The 27,006-nt window shown below is 37.4% G+C and overlaps 1 protein-coding gene across 1 annotated transcript; it reads left to right on the forward strand.

Moving 5' to 3' along the window:
- Nucleotides 1–22,183: 22,183 nt before the first annotated feature.
- Nucleotides 22,184–26,781, forward strand: LOC109074705 (intermediate filament protein ON3). Its single transcript, XM_042751228.1, has 9 exons — nucleotides 22,184–22,677; nucleotides 23,784–23,992; nucleotides 24,587–24,647; nucleotides 24,739–24,834; nucleotides 24,931–25,095; nucleotides 25,176–25,301; nucleotides 25,392–25,612; nucleotides 25,729–25,772; nucleotides 25,937–26,781. The coding sequence occupies exons 1-9, from the start codon at nucleotides 22,288–22,290 to the stop codon at nucleotides 26,224–26,226; spliced, it is 1,602 nt and encodes a 533-aa protein (XP_042607162.1). The 5' UTR covers nucleotides 22,184–22,287; the 3' UTR covers nucleotides 26,227–26,781.
- The last annotated feature ends 225 nt before the right edge of the window (nucleotides 26,782–27,006 follow it).

Here is a 27,006-nt window from a genome sequence, read left to right on the forward strand (position 1 = left end):
CATTTCTCCCCCACTCTCCTGCGGGGGATTCAAGGAAAGTAACATATTTAGTAAAACCTCCCCCTCAACCTGTGTCACTACCCCTCTTTGGCCCAACAATATTATCTTCTCTGACTCACAGATGCCTCACGTAGTAAAAAAGAAGGTAGCTTATTAGATGGTTGTTAAGTAGTAAGACGTAATAATAAAACATGTTTTGTGTTCTTGTTTGGTTGATACGGGGGTAGTAATAGTGTAGTTAATATTATCATTATTGGAGTGGTGGGGGAATAGTGTTTCATCAACACTGTTTGTCCGGTCATTATTAGAGCAGAATCGCAGCTGTCTGAATCGTGGTTTTGGCACGGCATGAATAGAAATGAGGCTTGAATTGAGCTGTTATCACTGGATGAAGTTCAGAGGTGTCAGTAAAAGGTGTGGTGCAACAGCATGGACCCAAGCACATTCAGCTTTATTAATAATGCAGGTCCATTAATAATGAGAGATGTATATGGGTAAACAATGTGCCAGACATTTAGAGTTGGGGTAGTTTAATCAATGTATATGTAGTTTTTTTTTATTTTTTACATTTGTCAAAAAAAAAAAAAAAAAAAAAAAACATTTGCCAAATGCATAAATGTACTTATGGGTGTATCACATTTGAAACATTTTTTTTTTTTAATGTTTTTGAAAGAAGTCATTTATACTCACAAAGACTGCATTTATAGGATAAAAGTACAGTAAAATCAGCAATATTGTGAAATATTATTACAATTTAAAACAATTGTTTTCTATTTGAATATATTTTTTTAAAATGTCATTTATTCCTGTGATAGCAAAGCTGAATTTTGTGTCACATGAGCCTTCAGAAATCATTCTAATATGCTGATTCTTATTATCAGTATTGAAAACAGTTGTGTATCTTGATATTTTTGTGGAACTTGTGATTCTTTTTTAATGAATAAAAAAATTAAAATAAATAAAATAAATAAACTTAAATGAATTAAAAAAAATGAATAGGAAAGCATTTATTTGAAATAAAAATTATTTGTCACAATGTCTTGTACTATTACAACTGTCAAATACAAAATTGGTTAAATTGGATTATTGGATTATATAGTAGAGATAATTACTGATTACTAGGTGCCAGAATATTTTCATGATGATCTTTCATCAGGGGTTGGCAAGATTTTAGGTGACAGATCAGAAAAGAAAGGGCTTGTTATGCAAACCCTACAAAAGAGCTAGAAAGAGAGATTAAGAAGCAAAAAAAAATGTATGGAACATACAATCTGGATTTGGCAACCCAGTGATTATCTACTCAACACTCCTTGACTATGACTAATACTTACCATCCAAAGCACACTAATTTTAACCACTTCCATATGTTAGAATGTATATAAGTTGAGGGTTTCCATCTCTCTTTTCCAAACACAGATGACATTACTGTATAATCAAGCACAGTGGTTTACAATGATGGGCCACAACCCAAAAATGAATTGTAGATTTGTTCTGATCAAGAAAACAATGCTAAATGCGAAAAAAAAATAAAAAAAATAACTGCAGATAAGTATTTAATCATGCATAGTTCGGATAACAAAAATAAGCTCATGAACTTTTTAAAAGGGTGGAGAAGAAGCTTAACATATCTTTTGTTTTTGACATCAAAGGCCTTGTGGCCAACTGGTATTTGGCACAAACTCAATAGGTCACTCAGTAAAAGCTAGTCAAATTAAGCAGATGCCAACAAGGACATTGCGTGACATGCTCTCATCCTCGAAAAAGAATGTAGGAGACTACATTAAAGAGATAGTTCATCCAAAAATGACAATTCTTACATGTATTACATTCATGTCATTACAAAACCTTAGGGTGTATTAACACCAGGAAAGTCTGCTAGTTCACTTGCTATGGTCCAGACCAAATACAATGTTGATTTTTTTTCTGTTTGGTGCAGTTCAACCGTACCAGAGTTCGTTTGGAAGTGGACGGAGACCACCTCTTCAACTGGGTCTCGGTAGGTTGTTTGGTCCGCACCAGAGTGCGATTGCTGTATTCACACCTGCCAAAGAGATCCGCAACAAAAGGGGAAATGAACTTGAGTTCTATTTAATCGAACCAAACAAGACAGGTGTGAATACACCCTTAGATATGCAAAACATATAAGAAAATATTTTGAAGAATGTTGGTAACCAATGTCTTTCAAGATTCAAGATTCAAGATTTTATTTGTCACATACATGGTTATATGGAGAGCATATGACCAGCAGTGAAATGTAAGTCAGGTCCGCTTCATAGTGCAATTATTAAAGAATACAAACACAAGAAAATTATATATAAATATGGTATGGAAAAAGTAAGATAAAAATGAAAAAGAATAAAATAAAATGCTTATAAAATAAAATGTGCAGGACAGTAGGCTATACTGTAGACTTAATAAATATTAAGATGAGCAGGAATGTACAAGAGAAGAATGTGCAAACAGGTTGTACAGGGTATTTACATAGCAGCAACAGAGGTAGTAAAAAAAGTAAATAAAAAATTATAGAAAATGTTGTGTGCTAGTGACAATGTCAGTATATTAAGTATCTTACTGATAATTAAGTGAAGTCATGTAAAAGTTAAGATACTGAGTTTGAGTTTAGGAGCCTGACAGCCTGGGGGAAGAAGCTCCTCCTAAATGTTTTTCCTTCAGGTCAGGCTACGGAAGCGCTTACCAGATGGCAGTAAAATGAAAAGACATTTACCAGGGTGGTTAGGGTCCTTAATGATTTTAACAGCTCTGCTTTTGCAGCATTTGAGGTAAATGTCCTGCAGAGAGGGGAGAGCAGACCCTGAGATGCACTCAGCTAAGCGCAGAACTCTCTGCAGGGCTTTGCAGTCCTGACTGGAGCTGTTCCCATACCACATTGAGATACACTGAGTCAATACACTTTCTATGGCCCCTGAATAGAAAGTTTTCAGGATTGCTGGTGAAACCCTGAATTTCCTCAGATGTCGCGCAGATGGTATAGCTTTATTAACCTGGGTTGGATGTGTGAAGTCCAAGTCAGGTCCTCTGAGATGTTTACACCAAGGTACTTGAAGCTGCTCACCCTCTCCCCAGGGGTCCCACTGATCATAAGAGGAGTATAGGGCCCATGCTGCCTCTTCCTGAAGTCAACAATCAGCTGTTTAGTTTCGCTCACATTGAGAGAGAGACAGTTGTCCTGGCACCATGATGTAAGTTTCTCTACCTCATCCAAGTATGCGGCTTCACTGTTGTTGGAAATGAGGCCCAGAACCACAGTATCATCAGCAAATTTGATAATAGATGTGGAGCTGTGGGAAGACACGTAGTCATGTGTATAGAGAGAGTAGAGCAGGGGACTCAGGACACAGCCCTGTGGGGCTCCTACGTTCGGGGTGATGGAGTTGGAGGTGAACTGTCCTACTTTCACCACTTGAGGTCTACCAGTGAGGAAATCAAGAATCCAGTTGCAAAGTGAAGAATTCAGGCCGAGGTCCATGAGTTTGGAAGCTAGCTTGAGGGGTACTATAGTATTGAAAGCTGGGCTATAGTCGATGAATAGCAGCCTTACATAGCTCCCATCGCTGCTGTCAATGTGCATGAGAGAAGAGTGCAGGACGTGAGAGATGGCATCTTCAGTAGATCAGTTGGGGCAAACTGAAGAGGGTCCAAAGTATCAGGGATGGAGGAGCAAATGTTGTTTTTTATAAGTTTCTCAAAGACCTTCATGACTATTGATGTGAGGGCAACCGGACATAGTCAAGAGGGGCCTTAGGCACAGGTATGATGACAGATTTTTTAAAAGAGGTGGGAACCACCAAGGTAGCAAGGGACTCATTAAAAATAGATGTAAACAAACCAGAGAGCTGATCAGCACAGGACCTCAGAACACGGCCAGAAATCCCATCAGGACCTGATACTTTCCTGATGTTCACTCGCTTTATAGCCCTCTGAACCTTGTCCTCCGACACAGTGATTACATGATTATCGCTGCTCTGATTGCTGTTTACTGACGCGCTGTTCGGCAGACTCGTGCTGCCTCGGTAGCATTCAAAGCGGCCGTAGAAAGAGTTTAACTCGTCAGCCAGCGATGGGTCTGCTCTCACAGCTGCAGAGGATTTGTTTCCAAAGTCACAGATGGTTCTTAGTCCTTGCCGCATGAATTGGGAGTCATTTAGCTGGAAATGCGACTCTATGCGTTCCCTGTATCGGTGTTTGGTGGCTTTTACTGCCCGTCAGAGATCATAGCACAATGTTTTGTACTCGCTCATGTTCCCCGACGAGAGACTGGAGTTGTACGCAGCAGTGCGTTTGTTTACTGCAGCACGGATTGTTCTGTCCACCCACGGTTTCTGATTTGAGAATGTCCTTATAGTTATTTTATCTGTGGCTTGTTTGGTTAGCGTGTTTACAAAGCTTAATGCTACATCTGTGAACTCGCTGGCATCAGAGGAACTCGCTGGAACATGTCCCAGTCTATGTCATCAAGAGGCGCCTGTAGCATGGCTTCAGAGTGGGTGGACCACCCTCTACACTGGGGGTTCTTGAACGAGCCTTTGTTTATATTAAAATGTTGTGAGAAAAATGTTGGGACTTGTTTCCGTTGTGTTGCGCTAATTTTGTTGAGTTGCTGCTTGCTTTTGTTGTGTTGCGACTTGTTTCCGTTGAGTTGTGCTAATTTCATTGAGTTGTGGCTTGTTTCCATTTTGTCCATTGTGCTGTGCTAATTTCGTTGTGTTGTGCTAATTTTGTTGTGTCGTGGCTTGTTTCCATTGCGACTGGTTTCCGTTGTGTTGTGCTAATTTCATTGAGTTGCTGCTTGTTTCCATTGTGTTGCGACTTGTTTCCATTGTGTTGTGCTAATTTCGTTGTGTTGTGGCTTGTTTCCATTGTGTTGCAGCTTGTTTCCATTTTGTTGTGCTAATTTGGTTGTGTTGTGCTAGTTTCTTTGTGCTGCAACTTGTTTCCATTGTGTTGCAGCTTGTTTCCAATGTGTTGTGCTAATTTCATTGTGTTGTGCAAATTTTGTTATGTTGTGGCTTGTTTCCGTTGTGTTGCGGCTTAGTTCCATTGTGTTGTGCTAATTTTGATGTGTTGTGGCTTGTTTCCATTGTATTGTGGAGATTTTTTTGTGCTGTGCATTACTGGGCCACCTTAAATTGTCATTATTAACCAACTATTAACTATGAATTTTGCCTCAATAAACTCATAATTTGTTGCTTACTAATAATTAGATTTAGTTTTTTTAAGTATGGTCATGCGTGATAATGCATTAATATGTGTTTTATAAGTACTAACAAAACATCCAATATTTAAAGGGATCAGATGACATTGCTTAAAAGAACATTTGTTCCATTGTTATGTTGTGTATTTGGTGTAATGCAATGTGTTTATGCAGTTTAAGTTTTAAAAACACATTATTTTCCACATAATGTACATTATTGTTGCTCCTCTATGCACCGCCTTTTTGAAACGCGTCAATTTTTACAAAGCTCATCGTTCTGAAACGCGAGGTGTACGCTGATTGGCCAGCTATCCAGTACGTTGTGATTGGCTAAATACCTCAATCGTGTGACAGAAATGTTACGCCCCTTAACATACTGTGATGCTGTGTGTCCTGGCATGACTAGACAAAACCAATAAAACACATTACAAATGAGGCATTTGTTGCACCCACTGGGGACATAATTACTAGGGGTGGGAAATGCAGGGTACCTAACGATACGAGATGAATCACGATACACTGCTCACGATACGATAATATCACGATACAACAATTCTGCGTTAATCGATATATTGCTAGACAATCCTATAACGATACATCACGATATCTGTCTAACTAACAAAATGCATGTGAAAATGTTTAGTGCAAGTTTTCTCTCATTATTCAAGTCCAAAAAAACAGCACAAAAGTTCTATAAATCAAATTTAACATTCTAAGGAAATTTATCATTTTATTCTTGGAATTATTAAAAACTTACACTTTTCTTTGTGTGTAAACCAAAACATTTAACTGCTTATCAACTTTATATATAGCCTATATATAAACCTGGTACATTTCAAAATGTACCTGTAGTGCTTTCTCAACCTTTCCTCTCCTCTAATCATAAAAACGGAACCCCGCACACATGACATGCAGGGGGAAAAAGCCGTTCACATCGCGTCATTTGCGTGCTCTGGTTCGTTATTTCAAATGTAGATGCGCGTCCAAGCCAAAAGCTGTTCCGGGGCAGTTATTTAGTTCTCATTTCCATAGACATATATATAGCAGTACTGGCTGTGAGAAGCGCCAGACTGCCCTTGCAAAGTTGGAACTGCCCTACTTTATAGAAACAGCCGTTGAGCACACACGCATTTTAGGCTACTATGCAGGTTCAGGAAACAGTCCTCCATAAAATGCACTGCACACATCTGAATATTTGGGCTGAACTGGAACAGTGTTGTAAATACAACTTCACCACTGATTTCCAGTTGTGTCCTCTTTTGGAAGGCAAAACAAAGTAGGTCCCTACACTAAAATGTTACCCTGTTTGATTACCAACATTCTTCAAAATATCTTCTTTCATGTTTCACAGAAGAAAGAAAGTCATACAGGTTCGTAACAACATGAAGGTGAGTAAATGACAGAATTGTAATTTTTTGGGTGAACTATCTCTTTAAATATGATCCCCACTGGGTGCCTGGTATAGGTCCTAAAGCAGAACTGGCAAAACCACATATCAAGCATATTCATTTTCAGACCTCAGTTCCTGTGGTGAAGTCAAAGCCAAAAGCTTCTCTTTCTCTCTCTCTCTCAAAAAAAGAGGGAGAGAAAGAAAGAAAAAAAAGAAAGAAAAGTTGTTTAAACTCATTTCGAGGTGTGCCTTATATTTTCCAGCACCCATGATTTCTATAAAATCCCTTCATTTTCTTCTAGATTTACCCAAATGCTTCCCACCCAAACCCTCCCTCTTTCCTCCTCCACTCCTCCAGTCTTTTGCCCTGTCCAGAGCATTCCAATCCTCTGCCATCATACCTGCTGCTTACACGCTTCCCCAATTGACCAATCATGCGCAGACCTGCTCACAAAGACCTTCGCTGTTACCGGACAGCTCTAGTGCGGGACGGGGGGGTTGGGGGGGGGGGGGGGTGTGAAAAAACAAGTCATTGGCAACGTCCAAAACAGGAGGAAAATATTAACACAAGAAAACAGGGGAAAAGGGGCAGAGTTTTCCTCTGGACCATCCTGGGTTTTTCGTAAACTTGGCTCTGGGCCAATCTTTCCACTTGTGTTAGAGTCTGTGGCCAGAAAATGTGCAGCTTTCACAATGAGCCCACACCCTACTCAATTCCCCTCCTGATAAGACAGACAGATAGATGACTCGTGCCAGAGGAACCGCAAAATGGACACCATGGTTACCGAAATTAAGGAAACACCAAAAAAAGGGGAACTCAGTCCAACATCTGCTGGTTACCAATCATGCACATGCCGTCTCCAAATCTGTCATTTCCTTCTGAGTCTGAAACAAAAGGCTTGTTTTTGTTCACTGTAATCAAAGCTGGTGACTCACACAGACCACTAAAAAGTCCGGTTGAGTTTGATGCTACTGCAGTTCACATTTAAAGGAGAAGCACATAGCAAGTTTTAAACTGGAGTTGTACTTTTGAAGAAGAAAAAGTGAGTGCTGCTTACCCATGTAGTGCACTGTCTGTGGTTACCAGGGCATTGCTATGCCATTGGCATACAGATTGTTCTTTCTGCATGTTGCTATGCAGTTGCTAGGTGTTGCTAACTAAGCACATTAGGTGTTCTGTGTAAGCTAAGATATTCAGAGGGTTTGTTTCACGTTGCTGTGCAGTTGCTAGGTATTCTGATGTTTTAGTTAGGTGTTCATGTTTGTGTTAGGCATTCATAACAATGTTTTCGGTTGCTATAAACTAAGCGAATTAGATCTTCTCAATAGTTTTTACACTGCTAAGGTATTCAGAGTGTTTTCTGCATGTTGCTAGGCAGTTGCTGATGTGTTCAGGGTGTTTTTAGCATTGTTATGCAGTTGCTGCGTATGCGCTTCTGTATGAGCCGCGCCACAAGGATGCGCTGTTTCTACGTGTATTTAGCTTTGATTTGAAAGAAAACAGCGCATCCTTGTGGTGCGGCTGATACAGAAGAGCATACGCATGATATTGTGTTTTGTAGGGGAAATGAGGAGACTGTTGACAAAGAAATTGTTGAATGAAGTCATTATTTTTGTTTCCTTCACTTACAAAAAGTGTTCCCGTCGCTTCATAACGTTACGGTTGAATCACTGATGGCAGATGGAGTATTCTGACGATGTCTTTTATACTTTTCTGGACCTTAACGGTGTAACTTACTTGGCAGTCTATGGGACAGTCACAGGCCTCCCGGTTTTCATCAAAAATATCTTAAATTGTGTTCCAAAGATGAATAAAGCTTTTACAGGTTTGGAACGACATGGGGGTAAGTGATTAAAGACAAAATTTTCATTTTGGGGTGGAGTATCCCTTTAAGGTTTTTAGGGTGTTTTTGGCATTGTTATGCAGTTGCTAGGTGTTCTGAGTGTTTTGTTTCTTATTTTGATATGCAGTTGCTAGGTGTTCAAGGCAGTTTTTCAAGTTGCTATGCAGTTGCTAAGATATTTAGAGTGTTTTTTTTTTCTGTAGGTTGCTATGCAGTTGCTAAGATATTTAGGTATTTAGACTGTTTCTTCTGTAAGTTGCTATGCAGCTCCTCAGATATTTAGAGTGTTTTTCTGTATGTTGCTATGCAGTTGCTGAGGTATTTATAGTGTTTTCGGTGTGTTGCTATGCAGTTGCTAAGATATTTAGAGTGTTTTTTCTCTATGTTGCTATGTAGTTTCTGAGGTATTTAGAGTTTTTTCTGTATGTTGCTATGCAGTTTCTGAGGTATTTAGAGTTTTTTCTGTATGTTGCTATGCAGTTGCTAAGATATTTAGAGTGTTTTTTTCTATATGTTGCTGTGCAGTTGTTAATGTATTCTGAAGAGATATTTCATTTTACTATGCAGTTGCTAATGTGTTCAGGGTTACCATTTCTATGCAGTTGCTAAGGTGTTCAGAGTATTTTTCATGTTGCTATGCAGTTGCTAAGATATTTAGAGTGTTTTTTTCTATATGTTGCTGTGCAGTTGTTAATGTATTCTGAAGAGATATTTCATTTTACTATGCAGTTGCTAATGTGTTCAGGGTTACCATTTCTATGCAGTTGCTAAGGTGTTCAGAGTATTTTTCATGTTGCTATGCAGTTGCTAAGATATTTAGAGTGTTGTTTCTGTATGTTTTTCACTTTGCTATGCAGTTGCTATGGTGTTCCAACTAGTTTTTCATGTTGCTATGCAATTGCTAAAATATTCAGAGTGTTTTTTTCCCTGTATGTTGCTATGCAGTTGCTATGGTGTTCTGAGTAGTTTTTCATGTTACTATGTGTTTCCTAAGGTATATTCTGACACATTTTTCATGTTGCTATGCAGTTGCTAAGATAATCAGAGTGTTGTTTTTTTCTGTATGTTGCTATGCAGGTATTCTGAGTGTTTTTTTTTTTTTCACATATCGTTAAAGGGTTAGTTCACCCAAAAATGAAAATGCTGTCATTAATTACTCCAAAATGGCACCAGGGTGATGCAGAGGAAACTAATTGTTGAATAAAGTCATTATTTTTTTTCTTTTGCGCACAAAAAGTATTGTCGTAGCTTCGTATAATTGCGGTTGAGCCACTGATGTCACATGGATTATTTTACAAATTTCCTTACGTTTCTTGGGAAAATTTCAGTTGCGTTGCTGTCTATGGAGGGTCAGACAGCTCTCAGATTCCATCAAAAACATCTTAATTTGTGTTCCGAAGATGAACGAAGGTCTTACTGGTTTGAAACGACATGAGGGTGAGTAATTAATGACAGAATTTTCATTTTTGGGTGAACTAACCCTTTAAGCAGTTTCTCAGTACTTCTGAGTGGGTTATTGCACAGTTTACTGGTTTATTTAAAAGTGATGCAATACTTCTCCTACATACACAGCCAGATTTGAGGTTTCATTCATGTTTACAGCACAAACACTGCAAGATGGGTTCTTTGCAGGATCATTCAAATTTTAACAATTCTAAAGGATGCGTTGCTTAACTGATTTTGTCTACTAACTTCTTGAACTCAATCCCTCCTGTTCATAAAGAAGAAAGCAACTATGTTCTGCATTTGCTATGAGGATTACATTCCCCAAAGAGAACATTTAATTGAAGCAAGATCAGCAGATACAAATGTGATAGGCTGTGCGGAAACCACATGCGTGTGTACTTCAGTACAGACTGACTCACTCCCAACCACAAGCTACTAATCTACACCAGAAATGTCATAAAAATCCTCCAGCTACAGCTCGCTGAGTCTCTCTGAGGTGTTTGCCATCTGACAATTACTACATTAGTGATGTATTAGATTGTGTGAGAAATGACCCCAAGCGTTCCTTTGTTTTTTGCATGTGCACAGTTATACTAAATGACTATACATAGCCTTAGGAAACGTTGTGGCCGTTAATCATGTAAGATGACACTGGAGACACAGAGACAATGAGAGGAAACAGCAAGTGTTTGTATTTCTCTTTATAGGTGAGCTTTAAATTCTTCAGATGTTTCACTAATGGTTTTTAGGAAGGATAAAACACTGAGCCAAACTGTTTTTCAGTGCACATTATTCCATGTTTCCAACCAGACAAACCGTTCTGCTACAACTCACTCAACACTAGTGCATTAAAACTGTGCCAACATGCAGGCAGACAGTTGAGCAAGCGCTCACACAGATACACATGACTTTTGTCTTGTGAGTTGTGTATACAGACCTCACACTGATACGGATGTGTGCTTTCAGAGCTGCCTGGAACACACATACACCGACAAACACTCTCCACCCACTATAACTAGGTCATATTACAGAGTGAATATGTTAAGTAAAACATGGCTGCAATACCACACTCGCTCACGTTTAGCCGTGCAAAGTGATAAAGGTTTCAATAACACTTTTACAGGCTGCATGTCTGTGCTCATCTCAGCAAAATATAAGCAAATATTATAAATCAGTTGACTGAGTAAATCTTTTAACTTAATCCTAAATCATATGGGTGTGTGCTGGGCTGGAATGCTTTAAGTTCAAACCCTACATTGAAAAATATGTATGCACCAAATTTATTTTCTTCATTATTTTTATCCTTTTTTTCTCTAGTAAAAATAAATTAAATAATAAATAAAGTTAACCTATTAAATATATTATATATTATTATCACATGTATTAAATAATTATATTATATTAATATTATATTATATATTTACTACAAAATGATAAAATGATTAAGAAAGTTTTTCACAGAGTTTTATTTAGAGCTAATACAGTATTAGAATTTGTTGTAATATACTTGCAATCGGATCAGCTAAACAGAACCAGGTGTAAACAGAACCAATGCAAAATTGTAAAAATTAGTTTCTTAATGCAGATTAACAGGGTTTCCACTCCTTCAAACCACATTCAAAATTGATCGACAATTCATTAAATGCAAATATGTTCTGATGCTTTACTGCAAAAAAAAAAAAAAATATATATATATATATATATATATATATAATAACAAAAATCTTTCTGCATATGAAAGTGGCTTAGAACGGAATTAAAAATATCAGTTTTAATAAGATTTTTGCTTTTCACACTTTTATACAAAATCTGTATCACATGTGACCTGTATTGTATGTGAGGGTAAAAATCTAATTTGGGCTCACAATTAGCTGAGGTGTGAACTAAGCTTTGTAAGCACCTACTAAATTTCTTAAGCCTAAAATAACAAAAAAAGATGGGCTTTTTTTCTTTTTCTTTTTTGGCCATGAATCCTATAGACTGAATAAGCAAATCTGTAATAAATTAAAGCCTTAAATGTTCAAAACATGCACAAACAGTCATCCACTAAAGTATTATTAGATTCATTACTCCAATTACAAAAGATTGTACCTGATCAGAAATGAAATGAAAGCTGTACTGGTGTCACTATGAGTTCATGTGTGCATTCACCTTGTAATCTGATTGGCTAGAGTGAAAACAGGAAACCTGTCACAATGCTGCTGGATATTTTGATTTTGTACCAGACAATTACAGGCCTTCAAACTGTATATTCACAAAGACTGGAACACATAAAATTATTTAATATGTTCCTTTTGTAACAGTCAATAGTTTGATGTCTGCAGCTGGGATAAATTATATGACCAAAACAATTATTTCTTTCACAAAGAAGCAGACATCTGACCGATAACACACTGAGGTTACAATGCATTTAGAAAGTATTTAGTCATTTTGTTTCTGTTAAACATCCAAATGTTTCCCCCTTTAATATCATAATAAATTCAATACATTGATGATTGTGCCCAGGCGTGATTTCATGTTGGGCCCTCTAGCTACTCTCACAAATAGACTAAATCTTAGAAGAGCTGAAGAGATTGTTGACATCTGGACAGTTTCTCTCATTCTCAGTTTCTGGCCTTATGATCATTTCTCTTACATTTGAGCCCTTCTCGTACAGTTGCTTATTTAGTAGGATGGCCTGGTCTGAGCTGTGCTATTTTCCATTTTGTTACATTGGACGTCACAGTACTCTTTGGAAAGTTTAAAACTTTGCCAGCCGTTTTATAACTTTCTCCAGTTTTTTCCTCTCACTTACATGGTCATAAAGTTCCACAGGCGTCTCTTGGTCTCCATGACAGCAGGACTAAATCAGTCTGCTGTTGGAGCTGTTTTACTTCAAAAAGTGAGTTATATTTAAGTTAACGTTAAATATTTAAATCACCAATGGATTCGAAATCTACATGAAGGGTTCAAGACAAAATTCAGACCCAGATGGAATGTTCTTGTTTGCTTTGCTTTGCTTTGGTTGCCTCATCTGTTCTGAGTTTGGGGGAAAAAATTCTCTCTGTAAAATTCTTTGGTAAAGTCTTGGAAATGTGTGAGGAAAATAAGCTAAAAAAAAAAAAAAACAAAGGAAAAGAAAGTATATTTAGGTTAAAGATAAGCAGTTGTTCACCAATGGAATCAAAGTCACCATGAATGTACACGTAAGACAAATTTCGGGCCCAGATTGAATCAGATTTTGTGTGTGTGTGTGTGTGTGTGTGTGTGTGTGTGTGTGTGTGTGTGTGTGTGTGTGTGTGTGTGTGTGTGCGTGTGTGTGTGTTTGTGTTTTGGTGTGCTTTGCTTTGGTCTGATTTTGTAAAAAAAGAAATATCAAAACAATATTTGGGCCCTTATAGAATTTGGGGTTTTGTTTTGTTTTGTTTTGTTTTGTTTTGTTTTCATCTTCTAGTATGATTAAAAAAAAAAAAACAGCGGAATTCTCAAAACAAAATTCAGGCTCCAATAGATGTTTTGTTTGCATCCTCTGGCCTGATTTAAAAAAAAAAAATTTGTAAATATTTTTTATTTTATAACTCTTTTTTTAGAAAGGAAAAGAAAGGAAAATAGGAAGGATTCTGTATTTATAATTCTGGTAATGAATTTAGTGAGGGGTTTGTGTTATGTTTTGTTTTGTTTTGTTTTGTCTTGTCATCTTCTGGTCTGATTTTTGGATGAAATCTGTAGAATTCACAAGACAAAATACATGCATTGATTTGAATTTGGTGTTTTGTTTTGTTTTGTTTTGTTTTGTTTTGTTTTGTTTTGTTTTGTTTTGTTTTGTTTGCACATCTGGTCTGATTCTGGAAATAAAAATACTGAATTCTCAAGACAAAATTCAGGCTTTGACAAAATTGATAGAATGGGGTTTTGATTTGATTTGTTTTGTTTGCATCTTCTGGTCTGTTTTTTTTAAAAAAATCTGTAGAATTCTCAAAGACAAAATTCAGGCTCTTATAGAATTCGGGGCTTTGTTTTGTTTTATTTTTCATCGTCTGGTCTGATTGTGGGAAAACATTTGTAGAATTCACAAGACAAAATTCAGGGCTTGATTAGAATTTCGGTACTTTGTTTTGTTTTGTCTGGTCTGATTTTGGAGGGAACTAAATCTGTAGAAGTCTGTGGTGAAGAATTCTCAAGACAAAATAGCACCTGGGGATTAGTTTTGTTTTGTTGCATCTTTTGGTCTGATTCTTTTGGGAAAAAACTGTAGAACTCTATAGTAAAGTCTTGAAAAATGTGTGGGAAAATGATATGAGAATATTTGCTAAACTGTGATTTTATTTAATTTTTTCAGTAAATCCATTGGTTTATTCTCTGTGGTCATGGTCTGATTTCTCATTATTATTGAGCACATCTCCTAAGTAATTTCAAATATTAATTCATAATTGAGGAGACATCTAAAGACATTGCCTTTTTCAACATTATTGAGATTTAGATTATTTCTTTAAAAAAATCCTTTAATTTGACTTGGCAACCTAGCAGAAAAAAAAACAAAACAAACATTTAATAGAGAGATGAGCGCTGAGGTCATCTCTAAAGTATGGCTCAAATCACTGTGGATCATGATGTCATATGATGTTATTCTGCTAAACACTTCCACCCACATTCCTTCTGTTCCAACCCCGTTATTTGGAAATGTATGGCATTTCAATGTTAATAATATGTATTATTAGCTAATACTAACTTTCTAAGATTGCTTGATGGGTAGCAAGATCAGAATTCAGGTTCGGCAGATTATGACCAGTGTCATTAAATCCATTAAGCACTGATTTGTTAAGAAACCCGTCCAGAAGGTGTGGTGTGACCTGTGACCTGTCTGGCTGATATGCAGGTGCGTATCAGTTTGATTAGCATGAGGGTGTGGCAGAAAGAGGTGGACACACAGTGCTTCACGTTCGCCCTCTGTCTCACAACAAAACAGGTTTGACTAGTGGCCAGATAGATGTCTGCTCACTGATTTGAATCAAAATGGTCAGGGAAAGCCTAACAAAAAACCTGACATAATACAGACATGCATTCACAACAACAGCAATCTACATCTAAATGATCTTATTCAAGGTGTAAAAGGATTCCTTAAGGTGTTAAAGGAAGTGTTCCTTGACTGCTAGAACTGGGTGTGTAGGTGATTATGAAACTGAAAACTTAAGATAAGTAGATACAGTAAATACACTTGTTTGGATACACTCGTTAGATGTTTGCCAGAGATTCCTGTCTGGTAGTAGCAGGTGATTCATTTACAGAAGGTGTGAGTGAATTGTGTTAATAGGGAGGAGACAGAGAGATGTACAGAGATGAATGGAGAACAAGACAAAGATCATAATGACAGGATAAAGAGTCCAACTGTGAGCTGAGGGAAGTTCTGACATCTTAGGTGTGCAATACTAGTGTACTGTTTACTCCATATTATGTACGGCTTGCTATTTTAAAAAAAAAATGGATGCAGAAAATGCATTATAAACAACACATTATGGAACAATAAATATTTCAAACAAAGTACGATGTTTTTGACCTGATTATGATTATTTCCAGAATTTTTTTTTTTGCATTTTTATTCCAATTTTATGTAAAAATGTCTTACCTTTTTTGCAGTCTGATCAAGAAGGTCTCAAGTAAGATATTGTTTATATAAATGATAGCCAATTCGGTTAATTTGTCCCATTGTTTTTTATGGAAGCCTGTTTCCACCACTAATTAATACAAAACAAGGTCATTAAGACTTTTTATCACACAATTCAGACTTTGTTCCTTGCGACTCTGAGAAAAAGTCAGAACTAGAGATACAAACTCAGAATTGCGAAATATACTGTATACAGTACACACTATTCTGAGGGGAAAAAAGTGATAATTATAAGAAATAAACCCAGTTTTAAATCTCATAATTCTGACTTTTTATCATAATTCTGAGTTTACATTTCATAATTCATGGTGGAAACAACCCTAGTAAAAAAAAAAAAAAAAAAAAAAAAGTGTTTTATTTAAATTTATTTTATTTCATAAAAAATATTTTTAATATTTTCATATTTACTGACTCAAGACTTACTGAGAGCCTATAAAAATTATAATCAAACTTTATTTGGAGTACTACTTGCACACAATGCACATTTATTTCGAATTGTAAGCCTAAAATGTGTTTTAATGTCACTATAGATGAGGATTTTATGATCTTTGAAATATCAGTCTTTAAAAGCAATACCTACAGTACTTCCACTTTAGCACAATCAGAAATATTTAAAGTGCATTAATTTCAAAATTAGTTTTCTGTCCTGTTTAGCAGACTTAATGTATAACAGTTTAGTATACCAAAAGGACAATTGCAGGGCATTTTTATTAAGTACATAATATGTAAATGTATTTGTAGTATACTTAGCATGAAATGAATGTATTTCAAATACATTTTAGTATATTTATTTGTCACTAGAGTAGCTTCCATAATTTTGAACATAATCTTAGTTAAGTTTTGAGGATTGCAGAAACTTCTTTGAACAATGCTACCACAGAGATTTTTTTTCTCTCTCTCTCTTCCAACTCTCTATCTAGACACGCCCACACAAACCGGGCCTAGGCTGCAAAAATAGCTCTGAGTTGTAGAAACTCTGAATCATGAACACGCAGGCTCCAATAACACTGCAACGGTTGAAATTCTTCCATGGATTTCCCAATCAATCCAAAAATATCCATGTCCTAACCAGAGAGAGGCTGCATTCGCCACCATATTCATTCCATATGCTAGGATACTTTAGAGAGGAAGGATATTATGTCTGCTATTGTAAGGAGTGAGACATCTCCACCCAACAACCAAACACTGCATTCAAAAGGTCTTATATAAACATATATCAATCAGTTGTATCAAAATTCCAGTGTAGCTTGCCAAGATACAGACTACTCATAATTAAGTTACATAAATAAGCTAGTCACTTGAAAAGTTAGTGCACCAGCTAAAAAGCTACAATAGCTAAAGTAGCTACATTAAAGCTACTTAAAGGAAAAAAATCATAACTCAAAATGTCACCACTGGCCAATCAGAATCAAGTGTTTCAGAGAGCTGTGCAATAAAAATAGTGTTTCAGTGTTTGTACACTCAAATAAACGTGTGTTTTTACAACCCATATTATTTTTAGCAGTGTGTGTCCTACCATATCCGACATACTAGAGTAGACTCAAGGTTAGAGATTTATGAGTATGAAGTGTTTGAAGTAACTTTGCCCTCGGCGATAACGTGAAACGTTTTTCCTCATCAGCACACTTCAACATATATAACTATGACAATATGCATGTGTAGTGTACTTCCAAGTAATTTCCACTTTCTTTTCCTGGGTAAGATTTTTTATTTCATGATGATTATCTTTTATAAACATTTATATGACAAGCTTTTTATCGTATGTTTTTATCATGTAACGCAGGCTTATTTTCTAAATAAACTTGCGCAAACTTCTTTTTCCCACACATATTTTGCTTGATGATAAGCTTACTAGTATTCACGGCGTCTCTTCAGAAGTCTCCATAGTAACGTATCAAACTTAAACATTCAGTCACTATAGCAGAGGACAGGAAATGTGAATGTGTGTCAGTAGTAGTTTGTGTTCTGTGGTAACCCTGCTGCCATGACAACTAGGGGCGTGGCCTCCCGTCAGGCGACCATTGGGGAAGTACTGAGCAGACATACCACTGAACTCAACCACTGAAAGCCACAGAAAATTTCACCTCTGAGGAATCTTGCACTCCATTCTTTCTCGGCCCTGCTATCAGATTGCAGCTTTTGAAAAAAATGCTGCAGATTTTTTGTGCTTAGACTCATTGAGATTGAGATTGGAGGTTGTCTGAAAATATCCCAGATCCAAGTTTTTGGCATTTTTACAATGCCTTGGTCATCCTAAGACATTTGGGATTTCTCTAATGCCTGAATGAGGTTTTACTCACAATCAGTTCACAGTGAACGTGTGGCCACACTAGACTTTGTGTTCATTTCTTCCAGTCATATGACTGCAAATGAGTGAAAGTGTTTGGGGCCAGCTGACAGATGTGTCACTTGTCTTTTCTGGCATTTTTCATTGATTTTGTAAATCTTTTTTAAAAAAATACCTGGCAGGCTTACATATTTGATTTTCTGTGGTGTATTCTACATTGTTATCTCAAATTTTGATGATTTGTCATCAGGGATGGTGCTTTGTCAGATTTGCAAAAATGATGATGAATGAAAACTACAAACCAAGCAATAATGTATGCGTCATATACCATCGTTTTTTTTCCCAGTAAAAATCACATTTTGTAATAAAAAAACTTATGAACACACACACACACACAAATAAAAAGTTGAAAACTTTTATTTGAAAATAGCAATATTTCATTTTTGATACTGAAATAATCAAAAATATATAAATGCTTTGTTAAAAATAAAAATTTATTCTGTGGTGGTCCGGTTAAAATGTTCAATCGGCAATAGAAAATCAGAAGTGATGGATTTATTGTTTGAGGCTTATAAGCATCATTCTGGTTTAAGATCACTGAATTCTGAAGTGAATTCTGAATGTTTATAGTACTGTTAAAAATTTAGAATTGGCACAATTTTTAATATTTTTGAAAGTCTCTTATGCTCACCAAGACTGCATATATTTGATCAAAAAATACAGTAAAGTAGTAATATTATGAAATATTATTACAAATTAAAATAACTATTTAACATTTATTAATAGCATAGATAATATAATAGCAACGATAGCATCATTACTTCAGTCTTGAATGTCACATGATTCTTCAGAAATCATTCTAATATGCTGATTTTCTGCTCAATAAACATTTCTTATTATTATTATGATCGCTGCATTATCAAACAACTGTTCTGCTTAATATTTTTAAAACAGATGCTATAGAGAGACATCATATCCTGTTTCCTGCATTCTAATTACAGTGAAGCCATAGAGTGTGACATCATATCCTGTCGCCCGCATTGAACACAGGGTCAGTAATTTAGCATGAAATCTAGTGTGACGCCAAGGAGTGATCAGTGAGAAAGTCGCATGTGCGTACAGTATGTGTTTTGGGTGTAGTGGGGTGTCTCCGATTTCACAAAGATAATTAAACACAGTATGTGCTGAGCGGATGAAACCATTCACCAGTGAAGCACAACTAAAAGCATTAAGCAACACTGAAATCTGAACCATGAAAGCATCAAATATCATTGTTTCTCAGAATACAAAGTTCAAACTATTCTTTGTTCTCTGCTGGGGTGTGAAGTGACTATCAAAAGGCCATCTTCATTCACAGCTCAGCTGATTCTAACCGTATCAGTCACTTGATGTGATCAGATACAATCAAAGCTCAAGTTAGAAGCAGAGTAGTGTATACAGAGTCAAGTACAGCAGGAATATCAGGTTGCAGGACTATCATCCAACATGATTCATAACTGAATCTTAACTCTGTGCAGAAAGAATGTGCATTATGAAATTAACAGCTTCATTTCTAATTCACTCCCTTGTTATAAGACGGCATGAAAACATGCAAGATACCCCGATGATGATTTACAAACACATATGGATGCACACAAGAGCTCTAGCGGAAGGGTTGGTATGTTCACTATGTGACATTAAATGCTGGTTTTCTGTCTGGCTGTCACAAAAAGTGACACTGTCAGTCACCATACCTGCGTGAAAAGAGGAATCTTATAATTAAGCAGTGTTCTTGGCAGAGACTTGCAGATTCATAACTCTTGGTTTTGTTGTCTTGTTGATTATGAGATAAGGTACAGGGAATGACAGCAAAATGTCCAGGCAGAGTTCAAAACAGAACAGACACAGCTGTTTTTACATTTAGAGAAGGTTAGAAAACATTCCACAAGTAACTACTAGTTGTACACTTTGTGTTCTTCGTTTAGTGGGGTTCAAGTCAAAAGAGGAGACAGAGAGACATTGTTGTAATTCTGAGGCACATTTTCACTCTCTGAGTAGAGAGTGTGAGTCATAGGCACATTGGTTTATAAAAATATCTTAGTTTCAGTGGCATGAATGCTTCCTGCAGGGCTGCCCTTAAGAAACATCAATAAGCCGCTTTCAAATGCTGGTGCAAATGGCTAGAAACAACTTGGAAATTTGATTGGTCCCACATTACTTAGCAAAACAATGTATATATTCATTTTATTTTAATAAACCACTGACAAATTATTTTGCTTTATTTTTATATTTAATAATAACAATAATAATATTATTATTATTTTAACATTTATTTATTTATAAATAAGACTTGTTTAACTTCAACTTGCTGACAAATTATTATTGTTTTTGTTTGTTTTTTTGTTTTTGTTTTTTTATTTAATAAATATTAATATTTTTTTTTACATTTATGTAAAAATACTTAAAATGATACATTTGCTTGAGAAGCAATAATGTAGTTTACTAAATAAGACTTAAGAGAAATTTTGAGAATATATATTAATTTTATTTTACTTAAACCACTGAAAAAAAAATATTTCAATAAATTATTATTATTATTATTATTATTATTTTAATTATTCAATAAATATTAATTATAATTATTATTATTTTAACATTTATGGGAAAATAAAGTAAAAAAAAAAAATCAAATACAATTTGATTGTTTGTTTGTTGTTTATCAACGTGTATCTAATTCTGTTCCCTTTGTAAAATCACATTCTATAAATAAATGGGACTTGATTGCATTGATTGGATAAATTCTCTTGTTAATTGTTTGGATATTCTGAAGTCCAAAGTTATTATCAGGGCATGCCTGAAAATAAAGCCGTATTATATCTGCATGGAAAAAGTGAGCCTGATCAGGTTTTCCCTGGTTCCTCTCAAAAACAATAGCCGGGATTCTGTAATCTTAGGAAAGGCCAGCGCCTTAAGATATTATGAATCCATGACTGAAAACCAGTGAAGAAGATTAAAGCAAAGGGGATCTCAAGATACTGATGATTAAATCAGCAGCTTTTCTAAATGCTCTTGTATTATCCAATAATGAAAGACAGCAGACACTCAGAGAGAAAACATTTGACACGTGCACTACAGCAGGTCATCCAGTTTCTGTGGAAACTCTTTAGGTGCTTGAAGTTGTTATCTGTCTCAATTAACATTATTGACTTCAATAATGAGGCCTTTTAAATGTAACAGCACATGCCACGCCTGATGACCCAACCGTAGAAACACCTGGTGATGAAATCAGAGTGGTCAATGGAAAGGACTGTGCTGGAGGAACAGGTCAAGGCAGATACAGTTTTGTTTGAGCAGGTACTATAATGCTTAGAGAATTAACAAGAATTCCAGTGCATTGGTGTGGTCACCTAGAAACTTCTTGAATATTCAAAGGCTAAAACAAGCTTAATACAGAGCCTTCATCACCCTTTAAGTCATGTTTTAAAATGCATGCCTCTAGTTATATAACTATAAACCCAGAAAGACCATAAACCTGGTTAATTTTAGGAGGTCTCTAGATTCCAGAGGGTTTCAGGACCTTGGGGGTAGATTTTAAAACCTGATGAGTTTTGCCTGCCGTAACATGAGAAACTGTTGGTGGCCTCCACGATGTAAGACAGTTTCAACTAGGTTTGCTTATTGTCCTGTCTGTCAAGTTATGATTTGCAAAGTATTACAGTATGTAACATACTTAATTTCCACCATGTTTAGCTCAACTGTACAGAGTCTTTGAGTTACCATATAATTTTTGTATGGATTTAAATGTTATATCACTGGAGATAATGCTAAAACACAGCTGGACATCACATGCTCCACTTTGTGTAGCTTCCAGTGCTCAGAAATAAAACATGTCAGCTGTCAGAGGTTTAAAGTGAAATTTAACACCTTCCAGATGTCTTATTTGTATAGGCAAATCCAAAGTTGCATGCTATTTCAGTGTGACACATTGGCTTGTAGATTCTGTTGCAGCATTAGAGTACTTTAGTTCCAGTGTTTACTATTATTGACATATTATTATGAGTTCACACTCTGTATTTTGGCTTTTATCAAAGTGATCTATTCTTTGACAGAAAAAAAGAATATATAGGCTATTAACTAGAATTATCCAAAGAAAAGGGCAAACTACAGAAGCCATTTTATTGTTTCAACCATTAACATTTCCAGAAAAAAATGTTTGTTTCTAGTCATATTGAATTACTAAAACATCCATGTATTGGTTAGGTTAGGAATGTAGGGATACTAGTGTTGAATTTCAACCACACCCACCTTCTACACCTAAGCACCGACCGGCCAATCAGAGCCTCCTTATGGCTCCTCCCACTCAGCAGCACATATAGTAGGAGGCAGAGTCTGCTGTTCTCTATCTGCTCGAGGCTCTTATCTGCTGCTCTCGCTCCCCCTGCTCCAAGTCATCCTCTACCAGCACAAGACAGAAAACACATCAGCAGGATGTCGTTTGCCAAGAAAACCAGCTACACTGTGAAGTCCTCTTCCTCTGGATCTGTCCCACGCAGCTTCAGCAGTATGTCCTACTCTGGCCCCAGTGCCAGCCGGCAGAGCTACAGTGTGCGCAGCTCCTATGGAGGTGCCAACCGTGGCATGGGAGCTGGAATGGGAGGTGGTAGCTTCATCAGCAGCTCTTCAGCCTACGGTCTTGGCATGGGCATGGGCATGGGCATGGGTACCGGTGTCGTTGCACCCATCCAAGCGGTCACCGTCAACAAGAGCCTCCTGGCACCTCTGAATCTGGAGATCGACCCCAACATCCAGGTTGTCCGCACCCAGGAGAAAGAGCAGATGAAGTCCCTCAACAACCGTTTCGCTTCCTTCATTGATAAGGTGGGTTTAACCCTTCTTTCTTTGCAGTTTTATTAGTCAAAGAGTTTCCAGTTATGAGTCAAACTAAAGGTCGTTATAACTCAGAAAAATACCCCAAGACTGCATGTTCTTGCTTAAAACATCTCTAGAAGTTAATCTAGCGTGGTACAGAAAATATATGTGGGATTGGATACGTTCTCATCAAAGAGAAAGAAGCTAGACTTATGGAAAGTGGAGAAAAGGGTGTGTACATGGTCAGACTGTGAGGGCTTTGCATTTGAATGGGATGCCCTGAGGCTCTTCTGAAACCCTTGTTGAGAGTCCACACCCAAATAAGGATGTCCTGCAGCACATGAAACCTGTTATCTGTATATTAACCTTGTTAAATTATTACAAACTATTACATTTCCAAACAAAATTGATCCATATTAGAAAAAAAGACAATCACATACCTAGATAGTTAATATTTTATTTGAAGAACTGGGGTCATGTTCTGTATAGGTTACGTAACAGCGTTCAACAAGAGGAAATATTCTGCCACACTTTTAAGCCACTGAGTCTTTGTGCCCTTCCTCTTAACTATAATAGTTTACTTTGAATGAGAAAGCTGATTAGTAAAGTCAGCTGGCTCAGTGACACCTTTACTGTAATGTTCACCTTGAGCTGTTAAAAGTCTTATCACTGAATTATTTGCTCTCCGCCCACCATTTACACACTCTTTTAAGAGACTCCAGCAGATCTGGTCTCTTCCTGCCGTCCCTTGAATATTAACTACATAGATAGTCCCATTTCCAAAAAGTAAATTCCACAGCATAAGTACAGTTCTAGTCACCCTTCCTGACATCCTACTGGAATATGTGTCACAATTTCCAAAAGGGAAAAAGCGTTACAAACTGAAAACATGTGCATTTCTCGTTATTTAAAGAAAACAGTGGTTTCCTTTGTGAAGAAGCAATATGTTGGCATATGGTCTCACTTCTGTGAGCTGGCGCAGAACCATGATTCCAAAATGACTTTGCAGCATTGGTCTGGGGGCGTTGCTCTCTGAAGCTGCACTTACTGCCAAGTATGGTTTTCATTTGTGCCTTGATTAAGACAAAACCTCTATTCTAATCTTGCCAATGTAGGTACGTTTCCTGGAGCAGCAAAACAAGATGCTGGAGACAAAATGGAGCCTCCTTCAGAACCAGACGGCCACACGCTCCAACATCGATGCCATGTTCGAGGCCTACATCGGCAACTTGCGCAGACAGCTCGACAGCCTTGGCAATGACAAAATGAAGCTGGAGGCTGACCTGCACAACATGCAAGGCCTTGTTGAGGACTTCAAAAACAAGTACGTACAATGGCTTTCACATAATCCTCATTTTAATTTTGCTGGACGTTTGTTCTGGGGGTGGACAGCGCCCAAGTATTGTCAAAGGAGGCTTTTATGGTGCACTTAAGTGTTCCTAGAATAAATGAGGCTCTATAAATTCAAATTGAGGGAAAACATGTTTTAAATGCCTTATGGGAGTAAACTCAATTCATTATCCAACATGGCTTATGTAACTGATACAGAAACTGCATGGTTGCTCCAGTCACTCCCTGATATACCTGCCTATTGTCCAACGTTTTTGAGATTTGAATCATATTATAGGCATTTCAGTGATATAGATAATATCCCATAAAAAAAAGTCTGTGCCTTAATTAAATGGGCGTCAGCATGAGTCAGATAGATTACAGCTATTGAACAAACATCTACACAGCACCTTTTACGGATCTCTAAACAAATCTGATGGCCCAATTAATGCTAAAGCCCATGGGAGACACCAAACTGAATCCAGAAAAACCTGATAAGCTTTCTCACTAAAAAAAATGGAGCATTGCTGCCCCCTAGTGTACAAAACCCATGAGTTTGACCAATGTCATTTTCTTTACTTCTCTTCAGGTATGAGGATGAGATCAACAAGCGCACAGAGTGTGAGAACGAGTTTGTGCTCATCAAGAAGGTTCGTAGATTGTCTTTTACGACTCACGACTGCTTATAATCGCTTACTTTAATTTTAAATGATGTGACTGAATTATGTTTGCTTATCGTAGGATGTCGATGAGGCCTACATGAATAAGGTTGAGCTGGAGGCCAAACTGGAAAGCCTCACTGACGAGATCAACTTCCTCAGGCAGATCTTTGAGGAGGTAAATTACAGCTAGAGATTACCATCAGACACTGTTTATTTAATTATGATAAAACGTATTTTGATTATGTCACACTCTCTCGTTGTGAACTTGTAGGAGATCCGTGAGCTGCAGTCTCAGATCAAGGACACCTCAGTCATTGTGGAGATGGACAACAGCAGGAATCTTGACATGGACGCCATCGTCGCTGAGGTCCGCGCTCAATACGAAGACATCGCTAACCGAAGCCGCGCTGAGGCTGAGATGTGGTACAAGTCCAAGGTGTGTAATCTTATGAGTATCATTATTATCTTGTTGTTCATTGAGTTGACTGAGATATTAAATTTTGTTCTGTTTCTCAGTATGAAGAGATGCAGTCATCTGCAAACAAATACGGTGATGACCTTAGATCAACAAAGACAGAGATCGCTGATCTTAACCGCATGATTCAGAGACTGCAGTCCGAGATTGATGCCGTGAAAGGACAGGTATGCAACTTTGTAGAATGTACAAGTGTATTTTGTAAGGTAACAGACATTAGGACTGAAACTAAGCACAAATTTTTCTCGTTTCAATAGCGTGCCAATCTGGAGAACCAGATCGCAGAGGCAGAGGAACGTGGTGAGTTGGCTGTGAGAGATGCCAAGGCCCGCATTAAGGACCTGGAAGAAGCCCTGCAGAGAGCCAAGCAGGACATGGCCCGCCAGATTAGAGAATATCAGGACCTGATGAACGTCAAACTCGCCCTGGACATTGAGATCGCCACATACAGGAAGCTCCTGGAGGGAGAGGAGGACAGGTGAGGCAATGAAATGCATGCTTGATGTGAAACCTAGTACTCTATTTTTGATATGAAGTTCAGATTTCTCATTCTGCACAGGAGTCTCATTACTTCTTGTTCACTCTTTCCAACAGACTAGCAACTGGAATCAAGTCCATCAATATTTCAAAACAGAGCAGTAAGTTTGACTCTTTGTTACAGAGATCCCTAATGAAAAGCCTAGCATGGAATGCTCTTATATCATGGACATTTGGTGCTGATCTTTTCAGGGTTCTTTCTTGACATGACTATTTGAAATGCAGGAGATTCTCATCTCACTTTTTCATGTTTCTGTCCCGATAGCGAGCTATGGCGGTTATCCCCTGGAAAGTGCAGGCAGTGGCTACAGCAACTACTCTAGTTATTCCAGCGGTTACGGTGGCGGATACGGTAGCGGCTACAGCTCTGGTGGTGGCTACAGCTCTGGTGCCGGCTACAGCTCTGGTGCCGGCTACAGCTCTGGTGGCGGCTACAGCTCTGGCAGCGGCTACGGTGACACCGTCTCCCAGACCAAGAAGAGTGTTGTGATCAAGATGATCGAGACCAAGGATGGCAGAGTTGTGTCTGAGTCCTCTGAGGTCGTCCAAGATTGAGCGAGTCCCCTTCCCCAAATCTGTCCTCTAAACCTTACGCCTCTTATGCATTCCTGACCTTCCCTCTAAACTGTTATGACTGTAAGGAACTAGACAGTTATGCAGTTATAAACCAGGTTGTAAAACAGAAAAACAATTCACACTGACCAAAGAATTCCAGAGGGACCAAATACTCTCACAGCTCTTGTCGTGCCTTAATCCAGATCACTAAAAACTCACGCCCTCAGGCCACTGCACAACAATACTGTCTTCAGATCTTACCTTGCACAACATGGCCACGTGTGTAGGCTGGACAATCCTCGATGTGCCACTAACATGAGCTAGGCATTTAGCTGAATTGCTCAACATGCTAAGAAACTGATTTCCACAGTAACTATGAAGGGATATGTTTGTGTTTGTGCTAAATTACTAGCATGTTAGTGGTAGATCAATGTGGTTTGCCTATTAAGTAGAAACTCATTTCATAGTACTCTGGCAATTAAGAGAGGCGTTGCCCTGTGTATCCTGATTTCTGAGGTGCTGTTTTTGCTACCAAAATAAAGTGTTTACCTAAAACTTGTCTTCTGTTTTTTTTTTTTTTTTTTTTTTTTTCGTGTTAACTTACTAGCCTCTCTACAAAACCCACAACCTGCAAAGACATGTCAGAAAGCTAAGGGCTCTCGGTTTGATAGGGTTAGCAACTTAGCATGGTTAGCAGATTACTTACTCTACACCATCGAGACAAAATATTTCTGAAATAATTTTAACAAGCAGTCAATACTATTCTGAATAAGTAAAAAG

Source organism: Cyprinus carpio, chromosome B23 (assembly GCF_018340385.1).
Source record: "Cyprinus carpio isolate SPL01 chromosome B23, ASM1834038v1, whole genome shotgun sequence".
NCBI lineage: Eukaryota > Metazoa > Chordata > Actinopteri > Cypriniformes > Cyprinidae > Cyprinus > Cyprinus carpio.

Bases quoted from the DNA above. Each gene is read 5' to 3' on its own strand.
- LOC109074705 (XM_042751228.1), top strand. From the start codon at position 22,288: ATGTCGTTTGCCAAGAAAACCAGCTACACTGTGAAGTCCTCTTCCTCT. The intron at 25,096-25,175 runs GTGTGTAATCTT...TCTGTTTCTCAG, and splicing joins AGATGTGGTACAAGTCCAAG to TATGAAGAGATGCAGTCATC. The intron at 25,773-25,936 runs GTAAGTTTGACT...CTGTCCCGATAG, and splicing joins CAATATTTCAAAACAGAGCA to CGAGCTATGGCGGTTATCCC.